This window comes from Oncorhynchus keta, chromosome 12, assembly GCF_023373465.1.
Source record: "Oncorhynchus keta strain PuntledgeMale-10-30-2019 chromosome 12, Oket_V2, whole genome shotgun sequence".
Classification (NCBI taxonomy): domain Eukaryota; kingdom Metazoa; phylum Chordata; class Actinopteri; order Salmoniformes; family Salmonidae; genus Oncorhynchus; species Oncorhynchus keta.
In genome coordinates, this window is record NC_068432.1 from 27691512 (window position 1) to 27709106 (window position 17595).

Here is a 17595-nt window from a genome sequence, read left to right on the forward strand (position 1 = left end):
GCTTCCCATCTGGACAACATCCAATGAGGTTGCAGAGCCCCATATTCAATTAGAGAAATGCTCATTATAAAAATTCAGAAAACAAAACATATTTTACATAGGTTTAACTTCTTGCGTCGAGCCATCCCGGATCCGGTATCGTGACTACAGCCTCAAGCTCATTACCATAACGCAACGTTAACTATTCATGAAAATCGCAAATTAAATTAAATGAATCTATTTGCTCTCAAGCTTAGCCTTTTGTTAACAACACTGTCATCTCAGATTTTCAAAATATGCTTCTCAACCATTGCAAAACAAGCATTTGTGTAACAGTATTGATAGCTAGCGTAGCATTTAGCGTAGCATTTAGAGTTAGCATTCAGCAGGCAACATTTTCACAAAAACCAGAAAAGCATTCAAATAAAATAATTTACCTTTGAAGAACTTCGGATGTTTTCAATGGGGAGACTCTCAGATAGCAAATGTTCAGTTTTTCCTGAAAGATTATTTGTTTAGGACAAATTGCTCCGTTTTCCGCGTCACGTTTAGCTACGAAAAAAACCTGTATCCAGGATTGTGTAAATCTATCCGCAAGCTCATTAGCATAACACAACGTTAACTATTCATGAAAATCGCAAATGAAATGAAATTATTCTATTTGCTCTCAAGCTTAGCCTTTTGTTAACCTCTTCAACCTATGGGGGCGCTATGTCATTATTGGATAAAAAGGATGTGCCCGTTTTAAGCGCAATATTTTGTCACGAAAAGATGCTCGACTAACTATGCATGGAATTGACAGCCTTGGAAAGACAAAACTCGGACGTTTCCAAAACTTCAAAGATATTATCTGTGAGTGCCCCAGAACTAATGCTACAGGCGAAACCAATAAGTTTCATACTGGAAATGCCCCAGATTCTGAAGGCGCTGTGTTCCAATGTCTCCTTATATGGCTGTCAATGCGCCAGGAATGAGCCTGCCCTTTGTGTTGTTTCTCCAAGGTGTCTGCAGCATTGTGACGTGTTTGTAGGCATATCATTGGAAGATTGACCATAAGAGACTACATTTACCTGGTGTCCCGCCCGGTGTCCTGTGTCGAAATTATTGCGTAATCTGTAGGTCCATGCGCGTTCCATTTCTTCAGAAGAGAAAGTCAACTGTCACGAAGGATTTTATCGTCGATAGATACGTGAAAAACACCTTGAGGATTGATTCTAAACATCGGTTTGCCATGTTTCTGTCGATATTATGGAGTTAATTTGGAAAAAAGTTCGCGTTTTAATGACTTAATTTTGCAACATTTTCACAAAAACCAGAAAAGGATTCAAATAAAATAATTTACCTTTGAAGAACTTCAGATGTTTTCAATGAGGAGACTCTCAGTTAGATAGAAAATGTTCCGTTTTTATAAAAAAATATTATTTGTGTCGACTAATCGCTCCGTTTTGTTCATCACGTTTGGGTAAGAAAAAATAAATAAAAAATTAAATAATAAGTCATTAAAACGCAAACTTTTTTTTTATGAACTTCATTTGGTGTTAATCAGAAGACATTAATTTACTCAATAAATGTTCCTTTTGTTCGATGAAGTCTCTTTATATCCAAAAACCTCCATTTTGTTAGCGCGTTTTCTTCAGTAATCCACAGGCTCAAACTCAGTCAAAACAATCAGACAAAAAATCCTAGTTGTATCCGTAAAGTTCATAGAAACATGTAAAACGATGTTTATATTCAATCCTCAGGTTGTTTTTTAGCCTAAATGATCTATAATATTTCAACCGGACAATAACGACGTCAATATAAAAGGTAAACAAGAAATGCACTTTGCGTCACGTTTGGGTCCACTCATTCAGACTGGTCTTACTCCCTCATTTATAAGAATACAAGCCTGAAACGATTTCTAAAGACTGTTGACATCCAGTGGAAGGCATAGGAACTGCAAATGGAGTCCTATGTCAATGGATACTGTAATGGCATTGAATAGAAAACTACAAAACCCCCCCAAAAAACTACTTCCTGAATGGATTTTTCTCAGGTTTCACCTGCTAAATCAGTTCTGTTATACTCACATACACTATTTTAACAGTTTTGGAAACTTTAGAGTGTTTGGCTTTGAGGAATTGGCTTTGGGTGTGACTAGTGAAATATACCTGCTGGAGCGCATGCTATGGGTGGGTGCTGCTATGGTGACCAGTGAGCTGAGATAAGGCGGGGCTTTACCTAGCAAAGACTTATAGATGACCTGGAGCCAGTTGGTTAGGCAACGAATATGAAGCGAGGGTCAGCCAACGAGAGCGTACAGGTCGCGGTGGTGGGTTGGGGCTTTGGTGAGAAAACAGATAGCACTGTGATAGACTGCATTCAATTTGCTGAGTAAAGTGTTGGAGGCTATTAGTCATGACTCATGACCACCGGTGTGGCGGTAATATGTCACCGTAAAAAGCCCTAGTAGCACCCTACATTGCTCTGGGTTATCCCGTTCCAGCAGAACACTACTCCCCTCCAGGCCTAGGAATGCCCTATCCCAATCCAGCAGCGCCATACACTCCTCCGGACCAGACATCAAGCTACCATGCGCCTGCCTTGCCACTTTGCATGGACAGCTGATTGCCTCATCAAATGGCATCCCAAAGCCGTTGTTGCCCCATTTTGAGAGTGGCAGAGAGAATGACTTTGCCCTCCTCCAAATGTCCTAGACAACATGATGAGCAATCACAGACATGTGAAAGAGCAGTACAAGTATCAAGTGCTCCTTGGACACCTAAAACTACCGAGGGTACTCCAGCACACTAAGGCCTACATGCATTACCCAAGACCTTGCACGGATAATTTTGCACTGTCTACCTACGCCCATGCTTAGATCCATACGAGTTCAGATCCGGATCCCATGTCGACCGACTCTTAAAAGCAAGATGCCACAGAACTACCGGAATGCCATCGTAGCGTATTGCTTTACTCACAGCATTCTCTAGACAGGCACGGACCAAACGTACACCTTGTCTGACCTGGCAGCCTGGTTGCAGAGGAAGTCCCAGGTTAAGTGTATTGCAAGCAGAGCTGCGGCCCTCTACAAATATGACATGCCCATGCCAGCAAAGAAAACCAACGTGCCTCTTCTAGACCAAAGGAGAGATACACTTCAATCTACTTCAACTCTAGCAAAGACCCCAGCTCTTAGGAGCCTGCATCATCCAATCCCCCTTCCAAGCCATACTCTCCTCACTGTGCCAACAAACACTACCTCACCGTCTGTCCCGAGTTGAAGAAGCTGAACACAGGACAGATCATTGTGTGGATAAAGGATAGACAACAGTGTTGGAAGTGCGGACTATCCCACAAACTAGATGCTTGCCACCTCAGACGACCCAGCAAGAAATGCAACGAGCTGCACCTAACGGTGCTTCAATATTCCATCCACCAAGACCAGAAGAGTGTTCTCATGATGAGTGTACTTACTACAAATGTGTACCAAAATTGACCAATATTATGAAAATACAATCAAATTAAATGCCATTAGCCATGAAAACGATTTTTGGTGGTGACAGCTGTTCTTCTCCTTCATCAGAAGAAAATTCAAAATTGCAATGGGTGCTCTGTCAGTTGAAGGCGGCCTGGGGCTATTTTTTAAATACCCACAGCTAAACTTACTATGTTTCGTAAGTGACAGGTAGGCTATACCTCAATAGCTGCACAATTGATCTTGAACTACAACTCAATAATTTAACTTTTGCATTCAAACTCCACTTTTGCAACCTAATGCTAAGGTACCAGAGGTAAAGAAAAGCTAAAAGTATATTAAATTAACAGATATTTAAAAATATATGCCATGTTCTAAAATGTGTTTAAGTTTTATATTTCATAAATATATTCCGGACAAATTACATGGCATGTCATATCGCTGCAGAATGCTGTGGTTGCCATGCTGGTTAAGTGTGCCTTGAATTCTAAATAAATCACCAACAGTGTCACCAGCAAAGCACCCCCACACCATCACACCTGCTCCACGCTTCATGGTTGGAACCACACATGTGGAGATCATCCATTCACCTACTCTACGTCTCACAAGTACATGGAGGTTGGAACCAAAAATCTCATATTTGGACTCTTCAGACCAAAGGACAGGTTAACACCGGTCTAATGTCCATTTCTCATGTTTCTTGGACCAAGCAAGTCTCCTCTTCTTATTGTTGTCCTTTAGTAATGTTTTCTTTGCAGCAATTCGACTATGATGGCCTGATTCACACTGTCTCTCTGAACAGTTGATGTTGAGATGTGTCTGTTACTTGAACTCTGCAAAGCTTTTTTTGGGGCTGGAATTTCTGAGGCTGGTAACTCTAATGAACTTGTCCTCTGGAGCAGAAGTAACTCTGGGCCTTCCATTCCTGTGGTGGTCCTCATGAGAGCCAGTTTCATCAGAGTGATTGTTGGTTTTTGCGACTGCACTTGAAGAAACTTTCAAAGTTCTTGAAATGTCCTGTATTGACTGACCTTCATGTCTTAAAGTAATGATGGACTGTCGTTTCTCTTTGCTTGTTTGACATGTTCTTGCCATAATATGGACTTGGTCTTTTACCAAATAGGACTATCTCTGTATACCACCCTTGTCCCAACACAACTGATTGGCTCAAACGCATTAAGAATAAAAATACACCTGTGAATTCAAAATGCATTCCAGGTGACTGACTACCGCATTAAACTGGTTGAGAGAATGCCAAGAGTGTGCAAAGCTGTCATCAAGGCAAAGGGTGGCTACTTTGAAGAATCTCAAAACTTAAATATATTTTGATTTGTTGAACACTTTTTTGGTTACTACATGATTCCATATGTGTTATTTCATAGTTTATGTCTTCACTATTATTCTAGAAATTAGTAAAAATAAAGAAACATCTTTGAATGAGAGCATGCGTCCAAAGTTTATTAACAATATTTTGACATGTAAGGGTCTTTGTCAGGTTTACATCATCATACAGCATCCCTGACATGAGATCAAAGCCATGGTCTGATGTTAGTCAGTCAGTTCTAAACTCAGAAAGTAAAACTTGAGTTGATTAGTCTAATTGGATGGACAATGAGTGAGTTTCTGCACAGTGCTGAGTCACTAGTAGCTGTATGGAGGAGGTGAGGAGTCTGTGTCCCTAGAGTCCTCATTAACCCCTTGGTGTTACATGGTGTGATTAGTGGCTCTATGCCAGTGACTGGGGTAGTCATTAGTCAGACTGCAGCAACAAGATGCAATCCTGATAAACAAATGTGTTTTGAAACAGCAGAGTCATCTCGCCTCCCCTCCTTTCCTTTATTTCTTCCTTCCTGTTTTCTTTCCTCATTTCCTTCTTTCTCTCAGATGTTCACTGATATGAGAAGATCTGGGCCCAAACTCATAAAGCATCTCAGAATAGGAGTGCTGATATAGGATCAGATCCCTTCTGTCCATGTAATCTTATAAATTATGATCTGAAACTCAAACCTAATCCTAGTTCAGCAATCATACTCTGAGATGCTTTGTGAATATGGTCCCTAATAAGTGAACACTTTTTTATTATTGAATCAAGTTCTCCAGTGTGTTGTGGAGAGACTTACTGTATTTTAACCTCTCTAGGCTAGGGTATTTTCACATCCGGATGAAAAGCGTGCCCAAAGTAAACTGCCTGCTACTCAAGCCCAGAGGATATGCATATTATTTGGATATTTGGATAGAAAACACTCTGAAGATTCTAAAACTGAATTATGTCTGTGAGTATAACAGAACTTATTTGGTAGACGAAACCCCGAGCACAAACCAACCATGATTTATTTTTTGAGGTCACTCTCTTTTCAATGGGTTTTCTACAGGGATCTAGATTTCTAAGGGACTTGCTTGCAGTTCCTATCACTAGATGTCAACAGTCTTTAGAAATTGGTTGTTGTTTTTCCTTTAAAAATGAAGAAGTAGGGATGTCCAGAATGAGGGTTGAGTGTAGTGTACTGTTGTGGTTGGGGTGCGCGACCTGAAAGCTCGCTCCACTTTGTTTGTATCCACTATTGAACGCAGTTTATCCCGTCTTAGATTTTATCGATTATTTACGTTAAAAAATACCTAAAGTTGTATTAGGAAAGTTGCTTGAAATGTTTGGACAAAGATTACACGTAATTTATTAGATATTTTGTAGTCATGTTGTGCGAGTTGGAACTGGTGTTTTTCTGGATCAAACGCGCCAAATAAATGGACATTTTGGAGCTATAACGACGGAATTAGTCAAACAAAAGGACCTTTTGTGATGTTTATTTGACATATTGGAGTGCCAACAAAAGAAGTTCTTCAAAGGTAAGGCATGAATTATATAGTTATTTCTGAGTTTTGTGTCGCGCCTGACGGGATGAAATATGATTGTCTGTGTTTGTTTGATGGGTGCTGTCCTCAGATAATAGCATGGTTTGCTTTCGCCGTAAAGCCTTTTTGAAATCTGATATGGTGGCTGGATTAACAAGAAGTAAAGCTTTAATTTGGTGTATTGCACTTGTGATTGTATGAAATATTTCTAATAATTTAATTTGAATTTGGCACTCTGCCATTTCACCGGATGTTGTCAAATCGATCCCGTAACGGGATTTGATCCCTAAGGAGTTTTGAGAGATGGTACATACAGTTGTCGTGATTTGACTTTCATTAATCTGATGACTGTTATTTATTTAATCCACTAATTATGTTTAATTGTTACAAGATTAAATCAATCATGAAACATTTAACTAATTTGGAAGAAGTTGTTTAAAGAGTTACCATCTCCCGAATTTACCTACACCATCCATAAAACAGTCAACATATTAATCATAACTTCTTACCTCTGACTTGCCTAGAAAATGGGGCTAAGCATTCCGCTAGCTGGACAACTTCCAGTGAAACTGGAGGGCGCACAATTCAAATGAATAATCATAAAAATTATGGATAATAAACATTTAGGAAAATACAAGTGTCTTATATCGGTTAAGAGCTTAAAATATTGTTCATCTAACTGCACTGTCCGATTTACAGTAGCCATTACAGCGAAAGTATGCCATGCGATTGTTTGAGGACGGCGCCCTACATCAAAATATTGTTCCACCAGCACAGATTTCATAAATTCACAAATAGCATTTAAATATTCACTTACGTTTTGAAAATCTTCCTCTGATTTGTCAACTAAAAGGTCCAAGCTATAACATGTAGTGTCGTTTTGTTAGATAACATCCTTCTTTATATCCCAAAAAGTCAGTTTAGTTGGCGCCATCGATTTGAGTAATCCACTCGTTTAACATGCAGAGAAAGGTATCCGAAAATATACTCCTAAACTTTATTTCAACAAGTCAAAATACGTTTGTATTTACTCCTCGGATATCCTAAAATGTAATCAAACTATAATATGTTACTCAACGTCAACAAAACTAAGGAGATGATTGTGGACTTCAGGAAACAGCAGAGTGAACACCCCTCTATCCACATTGATGGAACAGTAGTGGAGAGGGTAGTAAGTTTTAAGTTCCTCGGCGTACACATCACAGACAAACTGAATTGGTCCACCCACACAGACAGCATCGTGAAGAAGGCGCAGCAGCGCCTCTTCAACCTCAGGAGGCTGAAGAAATTTGGCTTGTCACCAAAAGCACTCACAAACTTCTACTTTACCGCCTGGTACGGCAACTGCTCCGCCCACAACCGTAAGGCTCTCCAGAGGGTAGTGAGGTCTGCACAACGCATCACCGGGGACAAATTACCTGCCCTCCAGGACACCTACACCACCCGATGTCACAGGAAGGCCATAAAGATCATTAAGGACAACAACCACCTGAGCAACTGCCTGTTCACCCCGCTATCATCCAGAAGGTGAGGTCAGTACTGGTGCATCAAAGCTGGGACCGAGAGACTGAAAAACAGCTTCTATCTCAAGGCCATCAGACTGTTAAACAGCCACCACTAACATTGAGTGGCTGCTGCCAACACACTGACTCAACTCCAGCCACTTTAATAATGGGAATTGATGGGAAATGATGTAAAATATATCACTTGCCACTTTAAACAATGCTACCTAATATAATGTTTACATACCCTACATTATTCATCTCATATGTATATGTATATACTGTACTCTATATCATCTACTGCATCTTTATGTAATACATGTATCACTAGCCACTTTAACTATGCCACTTTGTTTACATACTCATCTCATATGTATATACTGCACTCAATACCATCTACTGTATCTTGCCTATGCCGCTCTGTACCATCACTCACTCATATATCTTTATGTACATATTCTTTATCCCCTTACACTTGTCTCTATAAGGTAGTGGTTTTGGAATTGTTAGCTAGATTACTTGTTGGTTATTACTGCATTGTCGGAACTAGAAGCACAAGCATTTCGCTACACTCGCATTAACATCTGCTAACCATGTGTATGTGACAAATAAAATTTGATTTGATTAGATTTTTGTTATGTTCAATAGGAAACCGATTTTAGCAGGTGCGTTCTGTCTTCATCGCGTGCGCATACACAAATTTCCAAGACTGTGTCCCTGTACTAAAACTAATATTTCTTATTAGTTTTGGAAGTTACAAGCCTGAAACTTTGAACATAGACTGCTGACACCATGTGGAAGCCATAGGAATTGCATCCTGGGAGCTAGATTTCAGTATGCCCCTATACTTTCCATTGTAAGAGCATGGGCTCTCAAAAAAAGAAAGTTTCCGGTTGGTTTTTCTTTGGATATTCTCCTACCATATATATTGTGTTATATTCTCCAATATTTTAACATTTATACAAACTTCAAAGTGTTTTATTTCCAATGGTACCAATTATGTGCATTACATTTACATTTAAGTCATTTAGCAGACGCTCTTATCCAGAGCGACTTACAAATTGGTGCATTCACCTTATGAGATCCACTGGAACAGTCACTTTACAATAGTGCATCTAAATCTTAAAAGGGGGGGGGGGTGAGAAGGATTACTTATCCTATCCTAGGTATTCCTTAAAGAGGTGGGGTTTCAGGTGTCTCCGGAAGGTGGTGATTGACTCCGCTGTCCTGGCGTCGTGAGGGAGTTTGTTCCACCATTGGGGGGCCAGAGCAGCGAACAGTTTTGACTGGGCTGAGCGGGAACTGTACTTCCTCAGTGGTAGGGAGGCGAGCAGGCCAGAGGTGGATGAACGCAGTGCCCTTGTTTGGGTGTAGGGCCTGATCAGAGCCTGGAGGTACTGAGGTGCCGTTCCCCTCACAGCTCCGTAGGCAAGCACCATGGTCTTGTAGCGGATGCGAGCTTCAACTGGAAGCCAGTGGAGAGAGCGGAGGAGCGGGGTGACGTGAGAGCACTTGGGAAGGTTTGAACGCCAGACGGGCTGCGGCGTTCTGGATGAGTTGTAGGGGTTTAATGGCACAGGCAGGGAGCCCAGCCAACAGCGAGTTGCAGTAATCCAGATGGGAGATGACAAGTGCCTGGATTAGGACCTGCGCCGCTTCCTGTGTGAGGCAGGGTCGTACTCTGCGGATGTTGTAGAGCATGAACCTACAGGAACGGGCCACCGCCTTGATGTTAGTTGAGAACGACAGGGTGTTGTCCAGGATCACGCCAAGGTTCTTAGCGCTCTGGGAGGAGGACACAATGGAGTTGTCAACCGTGATGGCGAGATCATGGAACGGGCAGTCCTTCCCCGGGAGGAAGAGCAGCTCCGTCTTGCCGAGGTTCAGCTTGAGGTGGTGATCCGTCACCCACACTGATATGTCTGCCAGACATGCAGAGATATCCTGCCTTCAGGGCCTGAGCAACAAGCAGTTTACTTTGGGCACATTTCAGACGGAAATTGAGAAAAAAGGGGCCTAGCCCTAAAAATTATGTGAAGGTTAAATAAAGAAAATACAATAAAAATTATCATATCATCATCATTCTGAACAGTCGTACCCTCATGCATCTGCAAAAACCCCAGCCTTGCTCATTATTCAGTACTACACAAATTGGTTTAATGATTTATTTACTAGCAAACTAAATAATAACACAGACTAGAAACACACTTATTACATGAGACAATGGTCCCTATTGGACTGACAAAATATGGTGGCTTATACACAACGAATGAAGAGGGGTGGGGAAAAGAGAGAGATAGAGAAAAGGGACATTTATCGTGGACACATTCTGCAACTATTCTCACATTAATCATATACTTTGCACACAAACCGCCGCCCGTTTGGAGTAAGAAATCATGAATGTATTTACGTGTGAAATGCCTTCGTTCGTTGTTTATCTCTGTCGAAACCAAGCCTTCTTGGAAAGGGTTTGTTGGGCCTTTCCGCTGCCCACTTCTACATGCTCTGATTGTCCACCAGAGGTCACAATGTCCTTCTTCTTAGTTGTCAGGTCTCCATGGGTTGTTCATTCCTCAGAACAGCTACTTAGCTGTACCAGTGATTGTCTGAGGTGAGCTTCTCCTTTCTCCACCTCGTGTAGATCAAAGTCAAAGTTCGTAATCACTGTACACATGCAGCTGCAGACTGGCGGGGTTCTGGTCTGGTAGGTGAGTTCATTTTCTTCACCTTGTGATGAGGTAGAAAGTTTCAACAATTTCAAACATGTAGCTCTCCGCTTCACATTTCCTGGTCTAAAGGTTGATTTCTCTTCCAAGCCTTTATGCACTCTTGGTCAAAAAGGGCGTTCCGTCAGGCTGACAAGTTCTCTGAGCTCACTCGGGGCATGGCTAGTTACTGTGTAAAATATTATCCAAAACGATTACCTCATTAGAAAACTAAAATCACATTCCTATCTTAACACAAATACCTTCATCACTTTTCATATTATATGCTCAACGCACCAGATGAAACCTCATACCTGTAATGGCCATTCTTTCCAAGTTACAATATTTCCTCCATAAGATTTTCAATGACATCACAAAATAATCAACCACATGAAATGAATGAAACATTCTTAATGTTAGAATTATTGTTCCAGTAACCACTCTTTAGACATTAGAGTTTTGGGTGGTTAAAAGTCTCTGGAGACAAGGGGACTTTCCTTTAGCCAACACTGGAGGGTAGAGAGAGAGTGCTCTCCTGCTTAATTTACGACTGGGTGTTAAAACGGGCTAGTGCCCTCCTCCCCCCTTTGCAGGGGGGAGAGGATCTGGATATTGTCAGTCAATGCAAAGCTGATATGACCCATTGTGATCCTCACATGACAGTCATGACACAGTGCATTCTGAAAGTATTCAGACCCCTTCCCTTTTTACAAATTCTGTTATGTTACAGCCTTATTCTAAAATGGATTGAAATAATTGCTGTCCTCATCAATCTACACACAATAACCCAAGAAAAAGTAGGTTTTTAGAAATATTTGCTAATTTATTTAAAAAAACAAAAAACAAAAACAGAAATACCTTATTTATCTATTCCGACCTTTTGCTGTGAGACACGAATTTGAGCTCAAGTTCATCCTGTTTTCATTGATCATCCTTTGGTTGTTTCCGCAACTTGATTGGAGTCACCCTGCGGTAAATTCAATTGATTGGACATGATTTGAAAATACATACACCTGTCTATATAAAGTCCCACAGTTGTCAGTGCATATCAGAGCAAAAACCAGGCCATGAGGTGGAAGGAATTTTCCATAGAGCTCCGAGACAGGATTGTGTCGAGGCACGGATCTGGGGAAGGGTACCAAAAAATGTCCCCAAGAACACAGTGGCCTCCATCATACTTAAATGGAACCACCAAGACTCTTCCTGGAGTTGGCCACCAGGCCAAACTGAGCAATCGGTGGAGAAGGGCCTTGGTCAGGGAGGTGAGTAAGAACCCGATGGTCACTCTGACAGAGCTCCAGAAGGACAACCATCTCTGTAGCACTCCACCAATCAGGCCTTTGTGGTAGAGTGGCCAGACGGAAGCCACTCATCAGTATAAGGCACATGACAGCCCGCTTGGAGTTTTCTAAAAGACACCCAAAAGCCTCTCAGAACATGAGAAACAAGATTCTCTGGTCTGATGAAACCAAGATTGAAATCTTTGGCCTGTATGCCAAGCGTCACTTCCGGAGGAAACCTGGCATCATCCCTACTGTGAAGAATGGTGGTGGCAGCATCATGCTGTGGGGATGTTCTATTGTGGCAGGGACTGGGAGACTAGTCAGGATCGAGGCAAAGATGAACGGAGCAAAGTACAGAGAGATCCTTGAAGAAAACCTGTTCCAGATGCTCAGGACCTCAAACAGGACAACGACCCTAAGCACACAGCCAAGACAACACAGGATTGGCTTCAGGACAAGTCTCTGAATGTCCTTGAGTGTCCCAGCCACAACACAGACTTGAATCCGTCTAACGTATCTGGAGAGACCTGAAAATAGCTGTGCAGCGACGCTCCCCATCCAACCTGACAGAGCTTGAGAGGATCTGCAGAGAAGAATGGGAGAAACTCCCCAAGTACAGGTGTGCCAAACTTGTAGCGTCATTCCCAAGAAGACTTGAGGCCGTGATCACTGCCAAATGTGCTTCAACAAAATACTGAGTAAAGGGTCTGAATACTTATGTAAATGTGATATTTCAATTTTTTATGTTTTTATAAATGCGCATGAAATAATAACAACCTGTTTTTGCTTTGTCATTATGTGGTGTTGTGTATAGATTGATGGTGAAAAACAAAGATCTTAATCTATTTTAGAATAAGGCTGTAACTTAACAAAATGTGGGAAAAGTCAAGGGGTCTGAATACTTTCTGAATGCGCTATAAGTGCCTTGTTCAAGGGCACATCGACAGATTATTCACCTAGTCGACTTGGGCTACCTGCCACTAGGTTACCTGCAACACTTTATAGTCCCATCATGCCTTATTTCATATTATTATGTTCCAAGTGATGGTGCAAATCAAGAAAATTGTGTTTCAGTTGTATATTATTATAAGGGCTGCAAAAATATTATTTTTTAAAGTAGGCATTCCCAATTAATGGTATCATGTATGTTTACTTATTATCCACATTGAACATGCTGTCATTTTAATAACAAAACAAATGTAACAGCTACACAAATTCACAATGGCACAACAAAGTCATGTGTCATATTCTAACCACCATGGTAATTAAACAGCATGAGCTAGAGACACACATCATGTCATACTTGTATTATCTGCTATCTCTTCTGGAATGTAACTTTTAATTATAATTGTTTTCAAACAAATACTGTATTCCTACTACAAGCCCGCTACACATTCAATGCTCACTAAGCCATACTGTACAGCACTTTGGGTACCCACTGGAGGCCACTACAGTAAATTAACTTCATTCAAATTTCTTTTACATTGGCCATATTCTTTTCCCTGCAACCTGTTAGATGACCTCTGTTATTATTATATGCATGTTCTCTATCTGGAACGATGGGTACGGTGGGGATGTCACAGTAAACTGTCAAACATTTTACAGTTTGGGTGCGACCCGTGTTTTCAACAGCTTTATAATGCTTGTACGTAACTCTTTAGTGACAAATCCATAGATGATAGGGTTAATTAGAGGGGGAACGATGAAGATTAGGATAGTGCAGAACTTCTTGATGTTCATTGGGACCTGGGGGAAGCGGTTACTGAGGATAATGATGAGGCTGACAATTTCGAAGATCAAGTAGATGACCAGGTGAGAGGCGCAGGTCTGTAGGGCCTTACTACGACTGCCCTTGTCACTCTTCCTCATCAGACAGGCTGACAGGATCTTGGCATAGCAAAAAAAGATGATGAGGAAGGAACTGCTGCTGAGAATCCAAGTCATGCACAAACCTGGAAAGAGATGAAGATGTCACAATAATATAAGTCATGGGAAAGAAAATGTGAATGACAAAACAAGATACAAAAAACAACCAATGCTTCATAATTGCAGTGATATAACATAATGGCGGGGGTCAATCCTCATTTACACAAACTTGCCGTAGATATCGTTAATGGGGGTGGGCACACAGGCCAGGTTCAGGATGGAGCGGTTGCTGCAGTAGACATGCCTGATGTAGGTGCCACATAGTGGAGTACCCACATTCAAAGCGAAGAGCACAGCTATAAGGATGATTGCGACAGCCCAGGCCAGCAAGATCACAAAAACCATGTGGGCCGTGGTCATGATTGCATGGTACCTCAATGGTTCACACACTGCCACATACCTGTAATTTGAGTATAATGTATTATTTTACTACTATTAGTATTATTCCTTCTTAACAATAACAGATTAAATGTTTGCACTTGTGGAAACAACTTAATAAATGTGGCCCTGAGAGAACATTTCACTCTCCCATAGACGAGTACAGCTAGGCAGAACTTTACTTTAATGTGAGACATTTTCATCTACCATGACCTGCTGCATACCTGTCATAGGCCATGGCTGACAGTATGGTCTGTACAGCTGCACCATAGGTGTGAACACAGATGGCCTGAGCATAGGCACTGTTGTATGGAATCCTCTTCTCCCCCATCAGGAAGATGACCATGAGCTGAGTCATCACAGCCGTTCCTCCCAGCAGGTCACAGGCAGCCAGGTTACATACCATCACGTACATAGGCTTGTGTAGCGTCTTATCTATTGCAATCACACCCATCACAACCACGTTCCCCAGCAGCACCAGGAAGTAGATGGCCAGGACCAGGGCAAACAGGGGGTAACCATGGCTCCGAGACACTTCAAAGCCCTCCAGCTCAAACACGATGGGCTGCCTCAGGGCCACGTAGGACACGTTCTCCATGCGCAGCATCAGAGTCCTGTAAAAAGCATAGCACAGGAGGAACCTCCTCAGACCACACATGCTTTAGAGAGAGAGCTGTGTACAGTCCCCTAGTCACCTAATAACTATGAGAGCTATTCACAATGAGTTTATCATTGATCATCTACACAGCATAGTCAATTTATTCTTGTATTACTTTGCTATTTTATTTTGCATAGCCCATAGTAACAATATTAGTTGGAAATTACTATCTACCTATCTGAGCAGACGGTGATGAAGTCCTTACTGGGCAAGAGGTGACTGTCCTTTATACTGTTAATGCTCCTCCCCCCAGTAGGAGTTGTTCCATCTTTCTATCCATCCATCATACGACACCCTGAGAACACCAACAAGTAGTCAAGTGTCGGGATTCTTAGGGGGCATCTCTGGAGACAGATGACAGCTTAGAACACTTTACGAATGTTCCTTTAACCTTTTCATGTGTGACTTCCAAATATCTCAAATGGTCGCCCCAGTGTGAGTTTTGTTTATGCGCATGACGTCAGAATGCACTCACTGTTTCAAAATGTTATTGTTACGCAACAGGACAGTTAACCTGTGCTGCCCTCAAACCAAGGCATGCTGCCTTCTTATTATGTATAAGCTATGTTACAACTTGCCAATTTAAAATTATTTTCTAACAACAGTTTGAATTGAGGTGTTTTCGGCCTCCTCAATAATTCACATAGGGAGTAGCCCATTTATTTCACTGTTATGGACAATTTAGGTTTGAGACTTTACTGAGCTGGACAGGCTTCTCTCTCTCTCTCTCAAGTGTGAATACATTGTGCATCTCAATCAATCAATCAAATGTATTTATAAAGCCCTTTTTACATCAGTCATAAAGTGCTTTGCAGAAACCCAGCCTAAAACCCCAAACAGCAAGCAATGCAGATGTAGAAACCGCGGTAGCTAGAAAAAAACTCCCTCGAAAGGCAGGAACCTAGGATGAAACCTATAGAGGAACCAGGCTCTGACGTGTGGCCAGTCCTCTTCTGGCTGTGCCGGGTGGAGATTCTAACAGTACATGGCCAAGATGTTCAAACATTCATAGATGACCACCAGGGTCAAATAATAATAATCACAGTGTTTGTAGAGGGTGCAACAGGTCAGCACCTCAGGAGTAAATGTCAGTTGGCTTTTCATAGCCGATCATTCAGTTAGAGAGAGCAGGTGAGAGAGAGAGTCGAAAGCACAAATGCTTTCTCCCTGGCACTTTTTTTCTGGTTGGTGCTGTTGTGTGCGTTCCTATCAAAGTAAGTGCCTTATTTTCTGTAGATTGTGTTGTTGTTTCTACTGTAGCATACTGTATATATGTATGGAGCATAATGTACTTACTGTTTAATTCACATGTTTTCAAGTTCTGGTGACAAATCCTGCATTCGGATTCTTGCATCGATTGTAATGGACACATATGATGTGTGTAAAAAAATAATTTGATTACGATTATGTACCGATTATGATGAGCTAATACTAAGCTATATGCCAGCTATGTGTGGCGCCATGTTTGTATAAATCAAATCTAATTTTATTTGTCACATGCGCCGAATACAACAGGTGTAGTAGACCTTACCATGAAATGCTTACTTACAAGCCCATAAACAACAATGCAGTTTAAAGAAAATAGAATTAAGAAAACATTTACTAAATAAACTAATGTAAAAAATATCAACAATAAAATAGCAAAAATTAGGCTGTATACAGGGGCTACCGGTACTGAGTCAATGTGTGGGGGTACAGGTTAGTCAAGGTAATTTGTACATGTAGGTAGGGGTAAAGTGACTATGCATAGATAATAAACAACGAGTTGCGGCAGTGTAAAAACAAAGGGGGGGTGTCAATGGAATTGTCCGGTTGGCCAATAGATTAATTGTTCAGCAGTCTTATGGCTTGTTAACCCTTTGGTGCGTACGATCACATATTTGTGATCATTGTTGAGTGGTCCATGCAGTATACAATCTCAAATATGTGATTGGGACAATAGCAAAAGAACGTATGACACAATACAGGCGTCTAAACACCATTGTTGTCTGAACAGCATCTAAATCTTTTTTCGTACTGATGGAAAATAAAGGTCTTAAACTTTATTCCTCAATTGTACCGTTTATTGTAAAAGATAAATGCAAACTTCATCATCCAAGCATCACACGGAACCCCTCCACAGCCAAACTCACTCCATAAACCAGTCTAAATGACAGGTTGCGCTGACAAAAAAAAACAAAAACATAAGTTAGCGACCTAACAGCTAGACTTGTTTACAATGTATCACATCTCTAGTGAGCACAAGGGACTTATGGAATGTTGTTTAGAAAATAAATGCATGTCAACTAAGCTAACAGCAGCTAAATTCTTTATGATGGCAGCCATGTTTTTTTATGTAAGACAAGAGAAAACTCCCCAATCCTAGAATGCCATTCACTATAATGTCGCATTCAAAACAACTGGGAAATATAAAATCTATATACAAGAACCGATGCACATGACTTAACAAGTTGTTTACAGTTTTTGACCAGTCACAAAGCAAATAATATGTTAGAACCTCACAGATCATCACCCAAATACAATCCTACTGCCTAGCCGTAGCATGAACAGGGTTGCCATAAATGGTTGAAACCATTTTAGTGGGGTTTATGGGGGGGTTCATTTTATTTTGTGGGAGGTTTTCAGGTGCATGGGGGGTGAAATGGGGGAAGGTATCGTGGAGGGATATGATGGAGGAAATATTACTATGATGGGGGATTTATCAATAAATGTGGGGCAAACAAGTTTATCAGTTGAATAAAATAAACCCCTTGGAAATGGACTCCTGGGCTCCATTTCTGAAGTAAAACAGAAAATTAAAAGTATGTAATCAACTTTTGTTATTCCTTGATCTTGTCAGGGTTTTCCTGTGGTGAAG

At 41.1% G+C, this 17595-nt stretch overlaps 1 protein-coding gene across 1 annotated transcript; it reads right to left on the reverse strand.

Moving 5' to 3' along the window:
• Positions 1-12906: 12906 nt before the first annotated feature.
• Positions 12907-14920, reverse strand: LOC118391791 (olfactory receptor 52D1-like). The gene is made up of 3 exons (XM_035783274.2): positions 14305-14920; positions 13876-14102; positions 12907-13728 (listed from the first exon to the last, which is right to left on the reverse strand). Exons 1-3 carry the CDS (start codon positions 14736-14738, stop codon positions 13376-13378), a joined length of 1014 nt encoding a protein of 337 aa, XP_035639167.2. The 5' UTR covers positions 14739-14920; the 3' UTR covers positions 12907-13375.
• Between the last annotated feature and the right edge of the window lie 2675 nt (positions 14921-17595).

Coding starts and splice junctions, on each gene's coding strand:
- LOC118391791 (XM_035783274.2), bottom strand. CDS start 14,738: ATGTGTGGTCTGAGGAGGTTCCTCCTGTGCTATGCTTTTTACAGGACT. Junction 14,103..14,304: donor TCAGCCATGGCCTATGACAG/GTATGCAGCAGG, acceptor CTCAAATTACAG/GTATGTGGCAGTGTGTGAAC. Junction 13,729..13,875: donor CCCCATTAACGATATCTACG/GCAAGTTTGTGT, acceptor ATCTCTTTCCAG/GTTTGTGCATGACTTGGATT.